This window comes from Diabrotica virgifera, chromosome 3 (genome assembly GCF_917563875.1).
Source record: "Diabrotica virgifera virgifera chromosome 3, PGI_DIABVI_V3a".
Lineage (NCBI taxonomy): Eukaryota > Metazoa > Arthropoda > Insecta > Coleoptera > Chrysomelidae > Diabrotica > Diabrotica virgifera.
The window spans coordinates 65,326,502-65,349,581 of NC_065445.1; the positions used below are offsets into that span (position 1 = coordinate 65,326,502).

Sequence of the window (23,080 nt, forward strand, 5' to 3'; positions counted from 1 at the left end):
CACTAAGAGCAAACAGTAGCGATCAACAGGTAGCGAAAACGCGTTCCAAGATTGCGGCTGTAATTTTGAATATTTTTTCGAGATATTTGGCCCACGTATTCGTAATATAATAAAGAATGGCGGTAGAGAGCCCAATTTGAAAAATATATTAATATGTGGAAATTACTCTGTAATTAAATAAAACATTAAAAAAAGAAGCCTGTACCGCCATTAAGAAAAACAAAAAAATACACTTTCTTCAAATAAACTTTTTTATCCGATGCCTAGATTTTGTGTCATTTTGGAACTACTAATGAAATAAAAAATTTTAGTAGTTCCAAAATGACACAAAATCTAGACATCGGATAAAAAGGTTTATTTGAAGAAAGTGTATTTTTTTGTTCTTCTTAATGGCAGTACAGGCTCGTTTTTTTAATATTGTATTTAATTACAGAGTAATTTCCACATATTAATATATTTTTCAAATTGGGCTCTGTACGGCCATTCTTTATTATATTACGAATAAGTGTGCAAAATATCTCAAAAAAATATTCAAAATTACAGCCGCAATCTTGGAACGCGTTTTTGCTACCTGTTGATCGCTACTGTATCACCTTAAGGATACTTGGGATCATAGCTACGAAATAAGAACTCGTATTGAAAAAGCCAGAAGCTCTTTTAACAGTCTTAGGAAAATTCTGTGCAACTTGTCTTTAAGTATCAATATACGCATAAGAATTCTTAAATGTTACGTCTTTAGTGTCCTCCTCTACGGAGTTGAAAGCTGGTGCTTGACAGAAGATGCCATAAAACGGTTAGAGGCGTTTGAAATGTGGTGCTACCGACGTATGTTGAGGGTCTCATATATACACCACACAACTAATATAACTATTCTCCAGAGGCTAAGAAGAGACAAAGAAATAATTAACACCGTAAAGAACAGAAAATTGGCTTACTTCGGCCACATTATGCGTAATGAAAAATGCCGACTGCCGCAGTTGATTCTACAAGTTAAGATTGAGGGCAGGAGAGGCCCTGGACGTAGACGTATATCCTGGCTGGACAATCTTAGAAAGTGGACTGGTCTAACGTCAACCGATCTATTTCGAGCTGCCGTAAATAGAATAAGATGGGTCAATGTGGTCGCCAACATCTCCAGAAGATAGGAACCTTTAGAAGAAGAAGTCCTTACAAAAGAAACATGAAAGAAAATGAATGTAAGTGTCAACACAATAAAAGTAGTACAAAATGTATACAGAAATATTTTTTTCCAAAAATCGGTCAGAAATTTAGACATTCTTGACAACATTTTTGAAAGAAACGTTCGATGTTTTCTTATACTTAGAAGTTGCCTATAAATGGAAAATAACTGTACGGAAATGTTATTTCCTTACTGCAAGGAAACATTTTTTCCTTGCAGCAGATTCAGAACAAATTTATTAAAGAACAACTTTATTTTCAATAATTTCAACACATTATAAAATAGTCTGAAACCAAAATTGTAATTAAATACAAGAAAAAAGCGTTGCCATCAACACTGAATAGTTCGCCCACAAAGTTTAAGATTTCATCTTTGACCAAGCTCCAAGAAGTATACCATTACAACTACTCTGGGCTAATTAGCAAAATACAAGGAAAAGTTATTTACCAGCAATTTTATTGCTGGAACCGAATCTTATTATTGTATGTATTAATAATATAGATATGCAAAGTCCGCAGATAGTGTGCTACTTTTTTTATAAACAAAATGGCGCCCGAAAATCGTTTTTTTTTTCAATTTTTGCTCCATAACTCCAAAGATTTTAACTTTAGACCAAAAACACCCACATAAAAATTCACCGCAATTAAATTCTGCATAGAGCGTGTTTTTTCCGATTTACTTCGACGAAAACTTTCCCCGGAAAAAGCGGGTTTTTCCAACAAAATCTTTAATATTCAACTAAACTTTTAGATAAGTAGTTGTTAATCAATAATTTAATAACTCGGTAACGTAAAAGCCCTTTCCATATATATTATAATTCCAGAAGTCTATGGAAATTGAATGAACAGTTTAGCAACAATTAAAATGGAAATTAAAAATTTACGGTCGCTATAATAACGACAATAATTATGATGCATAAGAATAACTATGATTTTTTCATAAAAAGACACTATACCTATCTAATGTACTTTACTGTACTTTACAGAATTGAAATTGGACTATTTAAGCGGCCTCAGGAATATTTTAAAATTATAAACATATTTTTGGTTTATAAACAAATAGAATATCTCGGGAAATATTAAACTAAATTAAATTGTAAAAACGGTATTCGAAAGACCGCAGCAGGCCGCTTCTTTTAAAAGAAAAAACGTTTCATTATGACGAGTGGTTTCTGAGATACAACCGGTCAAAGTTGACCGGAATTTACGGTAAAGATATAAACAATAAGATCATAATTTTTAAACCATCACCTTTTTGTTTTTGTCCTCTTTCTCCACACCAATTTGCATATCTTTAAAATGCTCATAACATATATTATTATAATAAAAACTATCGATAATACGTGTGAAAATTGCCAAAAATAGCAAAATTCCAATCAAAAATTAGGTTGGAGAAAATGTAACCCTAAAAGTTCAAAATCGGTATACGTTAACAAAATGCATTTTCTCGGCTTCCCATGGAGCAATTTCCTTCATTCTTTTTGTGTTCCCTAATAACTAGAGTAGAGCCATCGAACTAACGCATTATTAAATGTCAAACTTGCTTTTGTTTTGTTATAATAGATTAATTTATTTATAAGAACAGAAAATTACATATCTTTTCCAGTTGTAGGCTTTTTTTTAGATAAACTTACTACAAGTGTACCTTTTAAAGTTAAAAACATAAATATTCTCATTTGAAAGCTGTATAATTATTTAAACAATTTTTATTTAAACAAATTAAAATATTGTGTTATAATAAATAAATTAATTTATTATAACAAAACAAAAGCAAGTTTGACATTTAATAATGCGTTAGTTCGATGGCTCTACTCGAGTTACTTGGAAACAAAAAAAGAATGAAGGAAATTGCTGCATGGGACGCCGAGAAAATGCATTTTTTTAACGTATACCGATTTTGAACTTCGAGTGTTACATTTTCTCCAACCTAATTTTTGATTGGAATTTTGCTATTTTTGGCAATTTTCACACGTATCATCCATAGTTTTTATTATAATAATATATGTTATGAGGATTTTAAAGATATGAAAATTGGTGTTGAGAAAGAGGACAAAAATAAAAAGGTGATGGTTTGAAAATTATGATACTGTTGCTTATATCTTTGGCGTAAATTTCGGTCAATTTTGACCGGTTGTATCTCAGGAACCACTCGTCATAATTAAAAGTTTTTTCTTTTAAAGGAAACGTCCTGCCGCTGACTTTCGAATACCGTTTTCATAATTTAATTTAGTTTAATATTTCCTGAGATATTCTATTTGTTTATAAGCCAAAAAATTGTTTATAATTTTAAAATATTCCTGAGGCCGCTTAAATAGTCCAATTTTAATTCTGTAAAGTACATTAGATAGGTATAGTGTCTTTTTATGAAAAAATTATAGTTATTCTTATGCATCATAATTATTGTCGTTATTATAGCGACCGTAAATTTTTAATTAACATTTCAATTGTTGCTAAACTGTTCATTCAATTTCCATCGGCTTCTGGAATTATAATACATACGGAAAGGGCTTTTACGTTACGAAGTTATTTAATTATTGATTAACAACTACTTATCTAAAAGTTTAGTTAAAAACTAAAGATTTTGTTGGAAAAACCCGCTTTTTCCGGGGAAAGTTTTCGTCGAAGTAAATCGGAAAAAACACGTCTCTATGCAGAATTTAATTGCGGTGAATTTTTATTTGGTTGTTTTTGGTCTTAAGTTAAAATCTTTGGAGTTATAGAGCAAAAATTGAAAAAAACACGATTTTCGGGCGCCATTTTGTTTATAAAAAAAAGTAGCACACTATCTGCGGACTTTGCATATCTATATTATTAATATATACAATCATAAGATTCGATTCCAGTAATAAAATTGCTGGTAAATAACTTTTCCCAAAAATGGCCTATTCTCCGATAATCAGCCCAGACTAAACATTTTCTGAGAAATAATTTGCATTTTTATTCTTACGATATTCCATAAAACGGTGGTATGAATAGTTATGTTTGTCTCTGGATTTTTTGGCAATAAATCTAATGAAGCTTTATTCACTACTTCAATCAGTTCTGGAGGGGTACCAGGAATCGAACACTCATCATCACTCATGATTAAATTATGCAATTTTGTTTTTTAAAATGATTACAGTCACAGAAAACACCAAAAAGACTGCCAATAATAAGCAAATGCGTGAAATTTGACAATTCAATATTTTTGTTTCTATAGTTACAAAACCTGCATTTGGTGGCATCACGAATAATTGAGTCAAAATAATAATATTATATGTCTATTTAAAATTTTTATCATGTTTATTTATAATTTAAATTTATAATTTAAATGTTCGATGCTCGGAAAAATAGTATGTAGGTATACCTTTTAGGAAAAGGCACATTCCCGGACTCTGTATTGCCTTGTTTCGGCTTGCGCCTCGACGGCAATCTTTACATCGTCCGGGAAGGTTAAGCTTTTCTTACTAGGTACACAATGTACTATTTCCACATTGAAACGGGTTAAAACAATAGAAAAATATTTACAAATAAATATTCATATTTATATAATATCTATTAACGTACCTTTCTTATTCTAACTTTATATATTTACCAACTGGAAGTGTTTACCAATTTCGGTCAAAAATATTATTGGCGTAATTTATATCAACAATTTGTTTATACATTATAAAAAAAAACAAATTGTATATATCGATTAAAATCCTCTAGTGATCATTAGAATGATAACATTCATAAACATAGTAATTTGGACGGTGGTGGTCAATGAAACGAATAATTGACACACTGGGAAAAAACCATCAGAGGTGTTGGAATTATGGCGGAAATGTATTAAATTGCAATGACGATTAATTTAATACTTCCGATATTATATATAGATAAGTAGTTTCTTATTACAGTTTACTATTTTTGTTGTGTGAAAATGAAGTACGGTGTTCTTGTTTTTGTTGGATTGCTCTTTATAGTTGTAAGTGGTTTCGTATAATGCTTTAATCATTTTAGAATATAATTAACTGAGCATACCACAATTTTTACAGGCCATGTTGACCTATAGCACAATTAATTTGATAATTAAGTATTTCCCTTAAATTTTCGGGTATAATATCACAAGAGTGAGAATAAATTGAAAATAATGCGACAGTTTTTCGAAAATTTGTTTTCTGGCAATAGACACGAGAGCCCGCAGGGCTGGATTGGCTATTGCCCAATGACAACAAATTTGAGTAAAAATGAAGCATTATTTTCTTATTTATTCTTACTGTCGTGTGATATTCGTAAGATTATTTTTTAATACGTATATGATGGATATTTTCTTAAATGTGACAGTTGTCAAAACTAGGAAACTGGTTGCCATTAAACAGAAACAATCTACTTAAAAAAGTTCTATCGGTAATTTTCTACAGTAGATAATTCTCAGTATAATTTTAATCTGATTGGACAGAATTAAACACGTGATCAAATATCTTACCATACGATTGGAAGTTAAAATCATCAAAAAATAATCCTTTTAATTCTCTTTGCTTTTTTCCCTATACGGGGTTGGTTTTCCCAATTAAATTTCCCCATAAGTTTCTATCTTTGGTCATGTCAAATCTCAATCCCATTTACCGATCATTATCAATTCCGTTTACCGACATGTCCTACCTAAGCGTCTCTCCCCAGGTCCTCTTTGGTCTTCCTCTCCTACTCCTTACAGCTCTCTTAACCTATGCCCCCCCCCCCATATTGGCATTAATTGGTCTTACCTATAGACTTCCCTTACTATACTGATTCTTAATTTTATACTCCTATCATATAATCTTTTATCGTATATTGCTATTGGTTTGGGATATTTTTACTGTTAACTCTTCTTAGTGTCAAGAACTTCTTTTTTTCTTTCAGTGACAAGATCATTTTTTAAGAAAACTTTATATATCCATATGTTTTTGGTATCACTTGGTGGTCTCCAAAAATTGCTTTCCCCCTGCGGTATCCTCGTAGTCATGCAAGACATGTCATTGTTTGAGGTCCTCTACTACAGAGTATGCAGCTTAAGACTCTATAAAATACCTCATTGTATGAAAGTGTCCCTTGATTTATGCATGTCCAGTAAAGAAGACTTTTTTGATTCAAAGAGCTGATTTTTACATATTTCAGCCGTATATCAGCTCTCCTAGTATATGCGCTCAATATAATGTTGGCATGTGCAGCACATGCAGCACATGATCTGCTTGACTGAGTATACTTAAAAAAATGAGTCTTGGGATCAAACGAACGAAATTTTGATAATTAATCAATTCTACGCAGAAGACCAAAGAGAAAACCATGCAGAGCGAAAGTGCATAGTTTGGTACAAAGGTCTTGCGATTAAATAATACTAGAGACAAATATTGACTTTTCTTATGGAAAACGAAGGAAATGGACTACAGAGTCGTCAGTGTGACGAACACATTGTGTCCATAAAAGAGTACCTCGAGAAATCCTGAAAAATAGCATGCTAATCCAATACAATTCCTTCCAATATACTCCAATCCGGTGTATTAAAATATGTTTATTGTCATCTATTTCAATAGAAGAGATCATGTTCCGTTTAGATAACCTTAATTATTTCATTTTGTGGTTTTGCATTTATGGTAAGATCCTTGTGAGGATAACATGTTCTATACTTAGTGATATCTTACCTCATCATCATCATCATCATCATCATCATCATCATCATCATCATCATCATCATCATCATCATCATCATCATCATCATCATCATCATCATCATCATCATCAATCAGTCCTGACTGGTCCACTGTTGAACATAGGTCTCCTCCAGATATTTCCATCTTCTTCTCTTTTGCGCCTCTGCTATCCAAATGGTCAATATCTTACCTATTATTTCATATACAGGGTGTTTCATTGGGAAACGGAAATACTTGAGTGATGAAGAGGCGGTTCTAGATATACTACATTAATTGCCTCACCGATGTTTATAACCGAGCTACAGGGTGTTTTATCGATTTTGTCCATTTCTTTCTTGACTTCTTACTTTTAGAACCGCCCAGTAGATTTTTTTGATATTTGGTACTCATGTCTCATTTAGAACCCACACCATCCAACTACTAAGCACAAGGAAAATCCAGGTTCGGACTAAAATTTTTTTAAATTCATTAGGACCTTGAAACAGCACCCTGTATATTGAAATTTTTAAAATTCGTTTGAATATTTGAAAAGAGCGCAAAAAACTAAGTTTACTGGTTCGCTTTAATTTTTTGGCCAGAGAATTTAATGACTTTAATTTTGAAATTTTATTGAGATTTTTAAGAACTCTGAGAATAAAAAGCAGGTATTAATAACTTAATAATATATTGCTAAAGTTGATGAATAAATACTCTCTTTGACAATATTCCATAGTTATTTACTACATTGGAACGACCCATTTAGTAATGACAAGAAAAAGCCAGGTCCGGATTAACAAAAAAACATAAAGTAATTGTGACCTTGAAACAACACCCTGTATAATGAAATTTTCAAAATTCGTTTGTATATTTAAAACTTAGTTTATAGGTTCGCTTTAGCTTTTTCGCAGAAAATTTAATGACTCTAATTTTGAATTTGAATATATTTGAAATTTTTTAGAACTCTAAGAATAACAAGCAGGTATTATCAACTTTTAATAATAAATTATCAAAGTAAATGACTAAATACTCATTTAGTGAGCAGCAGTGGAGTAACGGCATATTCGCTGGCCTTATACGCCAGTGCACGTGGGTTCGAGCCCTGCCAAAGACAAACCATTTTCATTTCCAATAATGACACGAGCCGTCTCACCGTGCCTCGGAGAGCACGTAAAGCCGTCGGTCCCCCTGGGCTAGTGTACATCGGCACTAGTTACTTGAAACAGGGTTAAAGATGTAAATGGCTCCGGAACTGTCCGAAGGATCTTCCCGGCAAAAATGCCATTCGATATTATTATTAATACTCATTTAAAAAAAAATTAAATAAATACTTATTTACTACATTTGAACGACACACATACTGATTACAAAAAAAGTCCAGGTCCGGATTAACAAAATAATATAAAGTAAATGTAACCTTGAAACAACACCCTGTATATTATAATTTTCAAAATCCATATGCACATTTGAAAAGATCACAAAAAACTAAGTTTATTGGTCCTCTTACATTTTTTGGGCAAGCAATTTAATGACTTTAATTTTTTTTTTCTCTGGTTCTGGCTTTGGTTTAGAACTAGAACCTTTAGCCACGTAATTGTATAACTTATTACTAAGTCAGGGGAGTAATGTGTAGTGTGTGTGTTGAGTAAGTGTCTTGTTACTTTGCAAAGTCGACGCCATTGTCTTTGCAAAGAGACGCTAATTGTTTCCGAACGTCTGCGGTCCCTCCGGTGAGGACTTTAATTTTGAAATTATTTTAAAATTTTTAAGGACTCTGAGAACTCTGAGAACAAAATATATCGATATATTTCAAAAGCAATGTCATTAATTAGTCTGCGTAAAAAATTAAGCAAGCCAAAAAACTCAGTTTTTTGTGCCCTTTTTAAATGTTTAAATAGATTTTGAAAATTTCAATACAAAGGGTGTTGTTTCAACGTCACAATTACTTTATGTTTTTTTGTTAATCTGGACCTGGATCTTTCTTGTGATTAGTAAGTGGGTCGTTTCAATGTAGTAAATGATTACTGATTATACAGAGAGAGTCTGTAAGGTGGAATAAATTCAATATCTCAAATACTAATTGTTTTTTTGGAAAATGCTCAGACCCGTCGATTAGTATTTCAAATTGTCCTTTTTGACATTCAATAAAAATGTATACAGGGTGTCCCAATTTAGAGATATGACGTCATCGTCGATTTGCTTAAATGGCAACACTGTCATTTTGATAGCTAATGTGATAGGGTTTGTAAAGTTATACATAACTGCAAAATATCAAATTTTTATTCTCTACCATTTACAAGATAATAGAAAATAACAAAGTTATATCTGTAATTTGGAATATATTCAATAATTAAAATACTAACTGTTTTTTTGAAAAATGCTCAGACCCGTCGATTAGTATATCAAATTGTCATTTTTGACATATAATAATAATGTATACAGGGTGTCCCAATTTAGAGATATGACGTCATCGTTGATTTTCTTAAATGGCAACACTATCATTTTGATAGCTATTTTGATAGCGTGTGTAAAGTTATACACATCTGAAAAATTTCAAAATTTTATTCCCTACCATTTACAAGATAATAAAAAATAACCAAGTTATGAAGAACAAGAAGTAATCAAATAATAATTGAATTTATTTATTTCAATTAAGCAAATGCTCATAACGTTGCCCATTGACAATTTGACAATAATTGAGGGCAACATTATGAGTTTTTGCTTAATTTATTGAAATAATTAAATTCAATTATTAGTTGATTACTTCTTTTTCATAACTTTGTTATTTTTTATTATCATCTAAATGGTAGAGAATACAAATTTGAAATTTTGCAGTTGTGTATAACTTTACACACCCTATCAAAATAGCTATCAAAATGACAGTTTTGCCATTTAAGAAAATCAACGATGACGTCATATCTCTAAATTGGGACACCCTGTATACATTATTATTATATGTCAAAAAGGACAATTTGATATACTAATCGACGGGTCTGAGCATTTTTCAAAAAAACAGTTAGTATTTTAATTATTGAATATATTCCAAATTACAGATATAACTTTGTTATTTTCTATTATCTTGTAAATGGTAGAGAATAAAAATTTGATATTTCGCAGTTATGTATAACTTTACAAACCCTATCAAATTAGCTATCAAAATGACAGTGTTGCTATTTAAGAAAATCGACGATGACGTCATATCTCTAAATTGGGACACCCTGTATACATTATTATTAAATGTCAAAAAGGACAATTTGAAATACTAATCGACGGGTCTGAGCATTTTCCAAAAAAACAATTAGTATTTGAGATATTGAATTTATTCCACTTTACAGACTCTCTCTGTATTTAAAATGAGTAATTATTCATTAACTTTAATAATTCACTTTTTAAAGCACTTTTAATAATAATTAATAATTTAATTATTATTAAAAGTGCTTTAAAAATCAGTTCTTTATTTTCAGAGTTCTTAAAAATTTTAATATATTTAATTTCAAAATTAATGTCATTAAATTTTCTGCGCAAAAAATTAAAGCGAACCTATACACTCAACTATTTCTGCTCTTCTCAAATGTGCAAACGGATTTTGAAAATTTCAATATACAGGGTGTTGCTTCAAGGTCAAAATTACTTTATGATTTTTGTTAATCGGAACCTGGATTTTCCTAATGATTACTAGATGGATCGTTCCAATGTAGTAAATAATTATGGATTATGGTTAAAATTAGTATTTGTTCATTAATTATAGTAATAAATTATTAAAAGTTAATAATACTTACCTGCTTTTTAATCACAGTTCTTAAAAATTTCAATAAAACTTCAAAATTAATGTCATTAAATTGTCTGGCCAAAAAATTAAAGCGACCCCATTGAACTTAGTATTTTGTGTTTTTTTTTCAAATATGCAAAGGAATTTTGAATATTTTAATATACAGGGTGTTATTTCAAGGTCAAAATAATTAATTTATAATTTCTTTAATCCGGACCTGAACTTTTCTTGTGATTGGTAGTTGGATGGTTTGGGCTCTAAATGAGAGATATTACGTGTACCGAATATCAAAAAAATCTACAGGGTGGTTCTAAAGTTAGGGGTCCAGAAATAAATTGGCAAAATCGATAAAACACCCTGTAACTTGGTTATAAAGATCGCTGAGGCAATAATTGTAGTATATCTAGAACCGCCTCAGTGACAAATAAAGGGCCTATTAGAAATATCTCGAGAACTAAAGGCAACAGAATCATGAAAATTGGAATAAAGGAGTTTTGGAGGATGATCTATTAAATGAAAATATTTTCATCTCTTTGCAATTATAACTTCGTTTTTGTAAATGGGACACCCTGTATATTTTTACATTTCTGGATTCTCTTCGATGTCTTCTTTCTTAAAATATGAGGTTTTGTAATATTATGCAGGGTATTTTAAAAGATAATTAAGTTTTTTTATTAATTTCGTAGCAAAATTAACACCCTGTAGAATTGTAGTAGTTTGACATCTAAAACTTTACTTACGTTCAAATAATTTTTAATATACTCTACTATTGTTAAGAATCATTAGTATAGCTAAATTTTTAATTTTAGTATACAGGGTTGGTCGAAACTCGGACTGAGTATTTTCTGAGTTTTCTTAAATGGAACACCCTGTATTTTAGTATTGTAATGAAATGATATTTTATGGTACTTTTTTTATTTCTTAAGCATTCCCTAGACCTAACTGCTTTAATTTGTGCTTAATTGTTAATCGCACCAACAATCTTAACTACGTAGGTATTTTGATAGCTAAACCATTATTGGTAATTTTAAGGACCAGTCTGTATTAATATGTATTTATTTCTGAAAAATTATTCGGCATTGAGTATTTTCACGGCCAACCTAATAAAATTTTACGTATTTTTTGTTGCAATTAATGTTTAGCTTTTTGCTGACCAATATCTCACAAATTAAAGCAGTTAGGTATAGGGAATGCTTAAGAAATAAAAGAGTACCATAAAATATCAATTCATTACAATACAAAAATACAGGGTGTTCTATACTCAGAAAACTAAGAAAATACTCATTCCGAGTCTCGACCAACCCTGTATACTAAAATTAAAAATTTAGCTATACTAATGATTTTTAACAATAGTAGAGTATATTAAAAATCATGTGAACGTAAGTAGAGTTTTAGATGTCAAACTACTACAATTCTACAGGGTGTGAATATTGCTACGAAATTAATAAAAAATGTAATCAATTACCTTTTAAAATACCCTGTATAATACTACAAAACCTCATATTTTAAGAAAGAAGACATCGAAGAGAATCCAAAAATGCAAAAATATACAGGGTGTCCCATTTAAAAAAACGAAGTTATAAGCAACTTCCGGTATAACCGGAAGTTGCAAACAGATGAAAATATTTTCATTTAATAGATTACCCTTCAAAACCCCTTAATTCCAATTTTCATGATACTGTTGCCTTTAGTTCTCGAGATATTTCTAATAGGCCAGTTATCTGCCTCACCCTATATAGCAGCATCAACTTAACATTGTGTATTGAATACCTTTATCTAAATTTACCTCTTTTAATGGATGATTTAAAAAATATTTTTAGGGCATTGCTAGGTGTCAATTATTAGGAATGCAGCAGCAACAAAGGGAGATGAACCGAATGAACCAAATGGGAGGAGGATTGGGTTTGAATCTTGGCTTGGGCTTAAACAATGGCATGTATTCGAGGTCTTCGCAAATGACTAGAGAAAGGGCAACTATGTTACAAAGAAAGAAACGGGCCATCGACATGTTGAAACCTAAAAATTGTTTTTTAGTTATACAAGTACAAGGTGAGACATTTCAAATTTGGTATTTTTATTGGGCATAAGCTAAAATTTTACTTTAGTTAATAATAATAAGTTATACAATAAATTAGCATGTCAGAAATAGATCTCCAAACACAATAGATTAATAAATTAAACAAATTTTGTTTTTGTTACTTGGTAAACTAATTATTTATAATTTATTTCTATGTGACTTTTTAATACCGATAATTAAGACATAATAATATTATGGTATTATACATTTTGAAGTAAATGACTTTAAAACGATATTGTGAATATTTTTGAGTTGCGTTCCTGGAACGACTTTATTGGAAGATAGTTCATTCGATTACACGAAATCAACGTTAACTCAGGAATATACCTATCAGAAAAACCATAGCATGTGATTGGCTTTAAAAAGACAACTATATAAAATGATGACAACCTGTTAGTGATCGCATAGTAAATCATGAGAAAGAAAACAGAAAAAAAAAAACTTCTATCCCGACGTTATTAGCATTGGGTCTTACATTAAGTTTACTCTCAATATTAACATCAAACTCTATTTATATTTTTCTGATGGGTACGCTTAAGTTAAACTTGATTTCATATAATCCAGTGAACTATCTTCCACTAAAATCGTCCTAGGAATGCAACTCAAAAATATTGAGCGTGTATGTGTTTTGTGTTTTATTAGTACTCGTGTTCACAACTAACTGGCCAGTCAATTTCATAATGATTTTTTATACTATTACTTATTACTAACTTAGGAGAGTAATGTGTAGTGTGTGTTGAGTAAGTGTCTTGTTACTTTGCAAAGTCGACGTCATTATCTTTGCAAAGAGACTCTAATTGTATCCGAACGTCTGCGGTCCCTCCAGTGAGTAGCGATCACACAAGGATTTAAATTATTTTAATTTATTAAATTTTTAATAAAGAAAACCCAGTTGAGATTCTGTCTCACAACTTTGGTTCCAAAGGTAGGTACTACCACTGAGCCACGGAGGAGGATTAAAAATAAACATTGAACATTTTATTTATCTATTTTTCAATTCTAATCTTTCATCTAATTTAACCCGCGAGTATTCGCGCAGTAACTTGATAAAAAAGTGAGATGAAATCTAACACGCGACTGTTCACGTTACAGAAGTGAGCGCGACTACTCCAGGGTTAAAATGTACAATATATCCGATTTTTTGTATTTCGCTTAATGGCTCGACAACTTATGGCTATTGGCAGGGTACAGTGGAATTATGCAACCAGGTCTTAGTGTAATGTGTCGTGTGTGTGTGTTGAGTAAATGTCCTGTTACTTAGCAAAGTCGACGTCATTGTCTTTGCAAAGAGAGCTAATTGCATCTATAGCGATACGCTTTAATTACTATTTTTGCTAATTTTATTTTCTTAATTTTTAATAACTTCTCTCAAAACGAAACAACATTAGTCATTTAAAATTCACATGTAATACACAAACCATATGCCAACAAGGGCCGTTGATTTCGAGAAACGAATATGTATCCCTAAACAGATTGTATAAAATTAATGTTTTTTTCAAGGAAACACTAATTGATCACGATGCCAGATTGCCACACTTTTCATGTCAACTTCTTAAAATACAAAAAGGTTCTCATCTTTTAAAAGACAGATGCAGTAATTGATGCCCCTTCTGGCCATTATCGCAAAACCGCAAACCAGTTGACATAATAGTTGGTGGTCCGGCCAGTCAGTCTCTACACAGCATGCAAACGATTCAGACACACCCTCCCTCTCGCTAACAATACCCTTTCGAGATATAAGCTTGTTTACCCAAAATAAATAAATATATTACTCTTCGTTGTTACACTTATTTTTAATTAATTCCGTCAACACACCACCACCGGAATACATCCGAACGTCTGCGGTCCCTCCGGTTAGTACTGATGACACAAGGATAGAAACTATTTTCATCTATTAATTTTTAATAAGTGAAAAATTCTCCGCCCGGGTAATATGTCCGAATTGTCAACATGAATGTGTCACATAAAATTAAATTATTAGAAGAAATCTTTTACCAAGTAACATAAACAAAATTTGTTTAGTTTATTAATGTTTTCTGTTTTGAGAACGATTTCGAAAATCGAAACGTCAACATGAACTTATCTTAAAGTAAAATTATGGCTTATTCCTAATAAAAATAGTAAATTGCATTAAGATGCCACAAAAAAAATAGTGAGAGATTTGATTAAATTGTTTATATTTACTAAACACTACTAAATTAATATACAAATTAGAAAATATATCACGATTTACTAAAAAAATATTGCTAAGTGCAAAAGATAAAAATATAGGTAATATAGTTTGTAATATTGATTAATAATCTAGATAACATTAAAGGTTTTCACACAATGTATTTAAAGTACCGATAAGTTTTCTTAAGACTTTCGGTTGACGTAATGCAATACTATGTTATCCTAAAAAATTAACTAGCTATGTTTGTTTGTACTTATACTGATTGTCACATTTTAGATTATGTTATATTTAGATTATGCTGGGATTTCTGGAGTTGTCTAGTATTGCAGTCCAAAGGTGGATTAATATTTATTTCCCATGAGACAATATTGTCATTTCAGATTGACATCTAACTTGTCATTTCTGCATCGAAGGTACATTTTGCATAGCCTGCTTAGTGTAGGAGAAGAAAAACCAGAAACCGTAATGCTAGTCATGGTCATGAACTATTTGGCCCGAGAGTTCAAACCACAACTTCAAGCCATTCAAGAACATATTGAAGCATAATGGAACATACTCTGAAGTATATTGGAATGTGGCAGTACATAACTATTGAGATTATCTAATAAGAAATCTGTATGATAAAAATTCAGCCGAAGTTGAAGTATATAGAATATATTCAAATACGTTCAAAACAAAGAAAGAAACTAGACAAGGCTGCATACTATCACCATTATTATACAACACATATACTCTGCATATATAATGAGGAAAGCACTAGACGAATGGGATGAAGGAATCACCATAGAAGCCATAAAAATCAGTAACTTGCGATGCGCAGATGACATACATAATAATCTACCGTAAATACACCAAGTGGCGAATTTCGTAGTAATAACTAGGTTTTAATACTTGGGCTTTCTGATAAGCAACAACCTCAAATTTTTGTTTTTTTGTCTTTATTTTACGATTACTACATACTCACCTCAAACATGTAATCTAAGAAAAATCGATAAAACTAAGATCGAAACGTTGAATGGGTTGCATATGTGAGTTCATTTTAAACGAAGTAAAGAAACACAGACTTAAGCCAAGCGTCCACAGACCCGCATCGTACGCATCGTACGCAACGGATTTTAGTTTGACAATCGATAATGCGATCCGTACGATGCGGATCAGTGGACGCGGTTACATAAGTTTCTGTACAAGGCAAACTAAAATCCGTTGCGTACGATGCGTCCGATGCGTACGATGCGGGTCTGTGGACGCTTGCCTTTACTCAGAATCATTTAATTTACTTCGACGACCGGTTTCGATCTCTACAATATACAGATCATTTTCAGGTCGGCGTTACAAGTGATTAAATGCTACAATTAAAGAAAGCCAGAGTTAGAACAGTGTCTGCTTGTACCAAATTGCTAATCGAAAGCCAACATTAAATGTTTTAAATGTTTTAAAAGGTACGTAAATGTTGACATTTTAGAGCAACAAACAAATACATATATTCCGTCCGCTATAACTTTTCCCATGCGGTACGATTCATTTTCAATCAAATTAAGTCAAAACATAAATTGAAACGAACTTTGATGTGTATATACATTTTGTATACTGTATACTATATACTAGACACATCGGCGTACGTTTCACTTTCTGTTTTGATTTAATTTGATTGAAAATGAATCGTACCGCATGGGAAAAGTTATAGTGGACGGACTATACGTATGCACACACATCAGCAAACAAGTACTCATAAGCACGCACACGCATACAGATGCATGAGGTTTATGACTATTTGTTAAATTAAAATTAAATTTTAAATTTTGATCTACTTACATGCCGTTACAAGGGATGATTTGTAAGTTCATCCGAAACATATTTTATTTATTTTTTTTTATTACCTAGTTATCCTACTAGCATAATCTGGAAGTTAAAATAAAATATGTTTCGGATGAACTTACAAATCATCCCTTGTAATGGCATGTAAGTAAATCAAAATTTAAAATTTAATTTTAATTTAACAAATAGTCATAAACCTCATGCATCTGTGTAATTGTGCGTGCTTATGAGTACTTGTTTGCTCATGTGTGTGCATACTTGTTTGTTGTTCTTAAATTTCAACATTTACATACCTTTCAAAATTTTGGCTTTCTATTTAATTAGTATGATCAATTTAATACAACCAGACACTGTTCTAACTCTGGCTTTCTTTAATTGTAGCACTTAATCACTTGTAACGCCGACCTGAAGATGATCTGTATATTGTAGAGATCGAAACCGGTCGTCGAAGCAAATTAAATGATTGTGAGTACGTCTGTGTTTATCTACTTCATTTAAGATCGAAACCTTCGAAATGTGGGTTTGCTGAAAAAGCGGAAATAATATGACCATTTACAACTACAACAACAATACAAAATTAAAGAAGAACAGTCGAATTTGACTTTTGGTAGTAATCCTGTAAATTCTGGAAGAGCTTCATATAAAAGACAGGCTATCAAAAAAAGTAAACCAAGCATACCTAAATTACTTCGGCCACATAGCCAGAATAACAGGGATCATGGAACTAATGCTAGTAGAAGGAAAGGTAGAAGGCCAAAGACCAACAGAAATTGGAATTTGGCGCAGGATTGTTACTCCATGTTCGGGACACTCAAAGATCCAGATAGCTGACTATTTTTTTTTAGTTATTGTAGACCTATAGGAACAAAACCTACCTGTTTCCTGTCTAGAGTTCGCGTCCGTTTTTTAATTATTAACAATTTAGTGCAAAAATCGCGATTTTTTCAAAAATTTCGCAAAAATAGCAAAATTTAATTTTTTAGAACATAAAGCCTGGTTGTACCAAAAGATCTTAAGCCCCAGCTTAGCTAAGCTCTACTTATAGATAGGGCCTCCTTGAGTATCACTTACGTTGCACCATAATTTTAGATTCTTACCTCATTATGAACTATATCTATTATTATATTATGATATTCTTATTGTAATATATTATAATAATATTATATTAATTCTTATGATATTCTCGACTTAAGCTTAAGATCTGTTGGTGCAACCGGGCATTATTAAAAACCTTCAAAATGTCGATTTTTGAAAGTTAAAAAGTTAATTTGTTGCTACGCAAACTGCAAAATAACTGAAAATCCTTATTTGTTAATAAATTTTACTAAAACAACCTTAGAACTTTAGTGTTTCACCCAAAGTTGGGTATTGGAGTACTTAAGAAACCCTCAAAATTTGAGACCAATCCATTAATTAGTTTAAGAGTTATTCTAATTATTGTTCATCCCAGAGACCTTTATTTTGCAATAACATAGGACAGAAAATAATGAAGATAGGGCAATTCTGCGTATGCCAAATGAAAGTAGAAAATTGATGCCATCAAAATGTACTAAAAAAAGATAAAAAATTATCTAATATACTTAGTCAAAAATCCTAATGCCAAATTTGTGAAATTTTGTAGTTTATAAACATTTAGAATAACTTTGAAAATATTGTCCGTAGAAAAAATCATTTTACATATTAGAAAAGCTGATATTTTACGCAAATTTTTAAAAATTTACTTCAATTGGTGACTAGTCGTGGTAAGTGAAGGGGAGCTGGGAGCCGATAAATGCACGAGTTCAAAAACTAAAAAAGGCAACTACTATCATTTTCTATATCCAGTGCTGCGCCAGCACGTGGTAGCGCCTCTGTGCAAAACATTATATAATTGCTCAAAATATGCCCAAAATATACGCAATTAAAAAAATAACTAAAAACTCTCTAAAATAACTCTAGTGGCGCCCCTTAATTACTGGCGCCTGTGTGCGCCGCACACATTTCACACGTGGCCGGCGCAGCCCTATCTATATCTCGGACATTACTGAATATATTTTGATGGTTATTTTTTTTTTTAATTTGTATGTAGTTTTTCTGTACATTACAAATATGCAATTTGTTTAGACATTTATTAATTAATAAACAGTCTAATTTGTTTAAACCATTTTTGAAAAAATAATTTTTTCCCAAAAATCCATGATTTTAATCATACTATCGTTATTAATCATAGAAAAAGTTAAGGTATACTTTAATAAATAAATTATCTTCAATAAATAATTATCTAATAAAAATTATTTATTTATTTAAGTGTACTTTAACTTTTTCTATGATAATTAATGATACTTACTATGGTTAAAAGAATAGATTTTTGTAAAAAATATATATTTTTAAGAACTGTTTAAACAAATTAGACTGTTTATTAATTAATAAATTTATAAACAAATTGCATATTTGTAATGTACGTAGAAATTACATACAAATTAAAAAAAGAAAGATCAAAATCTATTGAGTTGATCCGGAGATACAGAAAATTATATTCGTTTGAAATTGCTTTTTCGGTATTTTAACTAGGTTGATTTGTAAATTCCCCCTAGTAATCGTTTGAACTACATTTTTGAAAAATCGTAAAAGGTGCTGTGAAGGTACAATGTTTTTGCAAATTTTTTAAGAAAAAGTACAAATCCCATTCTTTAAAATGGCATTAATGAAATTCCTTAATTATTATAAACAAATTAGCTGTGAATTAAAAAAAAACATATGGCTAACTTTGTCCCAAATGAACCAGGCTTAATTTTTTTATTTGAAAATTCGTGTTAAAATACTATCTTCTCGAATATATAAAGAGATTGTTTCTAAGGACAACATTTTTAAAGTTATTCTAAATGTTTATAAACTACAAAATTTCAAAAATTTGGCATTAGGATTTTCGACTATATTAATTATTTTTTTATCTTTTTTTAATACATTTTGATACTATCACTCTTCTACTTTCATTTGGCATACTCAGAATTGCCCTATCTTCATTATTTTTTGTCTTATCTTATTGAAAATAAAGGTCTCTGGGATAAACAAATAGAATAACTCTGAAACTAATTATTGGATCAGTCTCAAATTTTGAAGGTTTGTTAAGTACGCTAATACCCAACTTTGGGTGAAACACTAAAGTTCTAAGGTAGTTTTAGTAAAAGTTATTAACAAATAACAATTTTCATTTATTTTGCAGTTTGCGTAGCAACAAATTAACTTTTTAAATTTCAAAAATTGGCATTTTGAAGGTTTTTCAATGTTCTAAAAAACTGAATTTTGTAATTTTATGTCAATTATTTATAGGTCTGGATCCCGCGTATGAAAAAAAAGTTGATTAATAGCAAGCTGAAAATTTGTTAATAGCTTAAGGGTGTCTAGTCGGATAAACTTTGATACATGGGAACACTGGAACAGGGGCAGTTTTAATTGTGGAACAGGTTAAAAATTTGGAACGGTCAGACCTCGAAAACGGCGCATTTATTTTTTCCGACAGAATAGACTTAAACTCTCCGAACAGAGATTAAACTCTCATGCAAAAATCAGACTGCTATTTATCACCTGTCACAATTCCTGTCATTTGACATATTCTACATGTTCCACCCATTAAAACGCCCATTTGGTGATAAATAGCAGTCTGATTTTTGCGTGAGAGTTTAATATCTGTTCGGAGAGTTTAAGTCTGTTCTGTCGGACAAAATACATGTGCCGTTTTCTTGATCTGACCGTTCCAAATTTTTAACCTGTTCCACAATTAAAACTTCCCCTGTTCCAGTGTTCCCATATATCAAAGTTTGTCCGACTATACACCCTTAAGCTATTAACAAATTTTCAGCTTGCTATTAATCAACTTTTTTTTCATACGCGGGATCCAGACCTATTAGCTTTTGAATGGAGTGCAAAAATTCGAAAAAACCGCGATTTTTACACTAAATTGTTAATAATTAAAAAACGGACGCGAACTCTAGGCAGGAAACAGGTAGGTTTTCTTCCTTTGGGTCTACAATAACTAAAAAAGTAGTCAGCTACCTGGATCTTTAAGTCCCAGCGCATATTGAACCTAAGAGTCCCGAGAAAATTCTTATTACTCTGGACTATGTAGCTAATGGAGACAGCAAGCTCACAATATTTAGAGTGTTACCACGTCTTGACGAGGGCTCAAGGAATGAGGAGGAGGAAACTCTCCTCCCATCTACAAAATGATGTCCTTTGTATTCTTTATTTTATCAGCCATGTTATAAGTTAAGTTGAGTTGTGATGTTGCCCATACGTATATTCTCTTTCTGCCTGTCTCATTTAAAAGACAGGCAGTGAAGTTCATGTTAAATAGTATTAAGGGGATGGATACGTATTTTCTGCTCCAATGCTATTCAAATGGGATTCATTTTCTTCGAATCCTGAGAAAACTATTAAGTATTTTTGAAAAATTTAAATGCAGAATGAAATATTACGTTACTAGTGAGGGCCGAAAGTCCCTGAGAACTTCTATAATGTTTATTTTAATAAGTTACAGGGGTGAAAAACTAAGAGAAAATTTAGTGTGATTTTTAATTTCAAATATCTCATTCAAAATAAACTTTTTATTCATTCTAAGGTACTTTTGGCCCTCGCTAATAATTTAGTCTTTTATTCTGCGTTTAAATTTTTCAAAAATATTTATTGTTTTTTTCAGGATTCGAAAAAAATGAACACAATGTCCGTGGTAATATTTTCCAAATCTATCTTTGTCATACAACGCACTAAGTCGAATAGAATATTGTCAGCATATTGTCAATCAGACAGTGACAATCAGTAACAATTTTAAATATTTGACATGGCATCGGGAATATACGCCAGTCAATGTGAGCCAGAATAGGATATTACCTGCGAATTCTATCCTACTGCATGAATTTTAATGAAATTTTGGAAATAGCCTCTACTTATCTCCCAATTCAAAGTCGATGCCGATGTGTGCTTTTATCTTGGGGGTGGCTCCCACCCCTTCTCAGGGGTGAACATTTTTTTGGTTAAAATAACTACGGAATTCGCTAGAGAACCTAATTCTAAGCAAAAACTGTTTTATAATTTTTTTTGAAAACTCGATACTTTTTGAGTTATTGGCCATTTTCATTGAAACAACACTTTTTAGAACGGTGTTTCGCAGATACCTTAAAAAATACTGCATGAATTTTAATGAAATTTTGGAAATAGCCTCTACTTATCTCCCAATTCAAAGTCGATGCCGATGTGTGCTTTTATCTTGGGGGTGGCTCCCACCCCTTCTCAGGGGTGAACATTTTTTTGGTTAAAATAACTACGGAATTCGCTAGAGAACCTAATTCTAAGCAAAAACTGTTTTATAATTTTTTTTGAAAACTCGATACTTTTTGAGTTATTGGCCATTTTCATTGAAACAACCCTTTTTAGAACGGTGTTTCGCAGATACCTTAAAAAATATGCATCTAACTAAAAAAACTATATAAAACATTTTTGTAGGTTATAATAATACAAAGAGATGCTTGCCTTCACAAATCTTCCACTTAAAATACAAAAAGAGATATGGTAGGTGAAAAGAGTTTGTTTTTTTGTTACATGCCCAAATTGGTGTATTCAACTTGAAATAACAGAGAAACGGTCGATTTTAGGTGTATAATGCTATAAATACCTTTTGTAGTGCTTGAAACAACCTTTAAAATGAGCAATATTAAAGATCCATTTCATTCAAACTAAGCGAGATATGCTGCAAACAAAATTGATAACCAATGTATTTTAAGAAAAAATGAGAAGTGATTTTAACCCCCATCCACCAGAATGTAAATGCATCGTTTTCCTTCTACAATACCTTTTATTATAGTGTTATTTCTATGTACAAAAAGTTGGACGTGTTTAAAATGAATGGTTTATAAAAAAATAAGGTCAAATTATAGAGCGCATTTTTAAATTTTCTTAAATATCTTCCTTTTCCTTTATGTAACTTGAAAATTATAAGAGATACAGTAATGAAAAACTAAATCTAAATTATTATCTAAAAGAATCCCACATTTTTGTTTGGTATCTTTTTTTCGTATCTCTTATCATTTTCGAGTTACCTGGAGAAAAGGAGATTTTCAAGAAAACTAAAAAATTCGCTGTATCATTTGATCTTATTTTTTTCAAAAACTGTTAATTTTAAACCAGTCCAAATTTTTGGACATAGAAATAATACTATATTAAAAAGTGTTGTAAAAGCAAAACGATGTATTTTAATTCTGATGGATGAGGGGTTAAATATACTTCTCATTTCTTCTTAAAATACATTAGTCATCAGTTTTTTTGTAGCATATCTCGCTTAATTTGAATGTAATCGACATTTAATATGGCTTTTCAAGCACTACAAAAGTTAGTAGTATCATTATACACCTAAAATCGACCATTTTTACGTTATTTCAAGTTAAGTACACCGATTTGAGCATGCACCAAAA

The 23,080-nt window shown here is 31.1% G+C and overlaps 1 protein-coding gene across 1 annotated transcript in view; it reads left to right on the forward strand.

Moving 5' to 3' along the window:
- The first annotated feature begins 5,052 nt into the window (after nt 1–5,052).
- The window catches only part of LOC114334450 (uncharacterized), a 28,141-nt gene continuing 10,113 nt past the window's right edge, over nt 5,053–23,080 (forward strand). The window contains exons 1-2 of the mRNA XM_028284491.2: nt 5,053–5,125; nt 12,393–12,621. Coding sequence (XP_028140292.1) covers nt 5,081–5,125; nt 12,393–12,621 — 274 coding nt within the window. The 5' untranslated portion in view covers nt 5,053–5,080. The remainder of the gene's footprint in view (nt 5,126–12,392; nt 12,622–23,080) is intronic.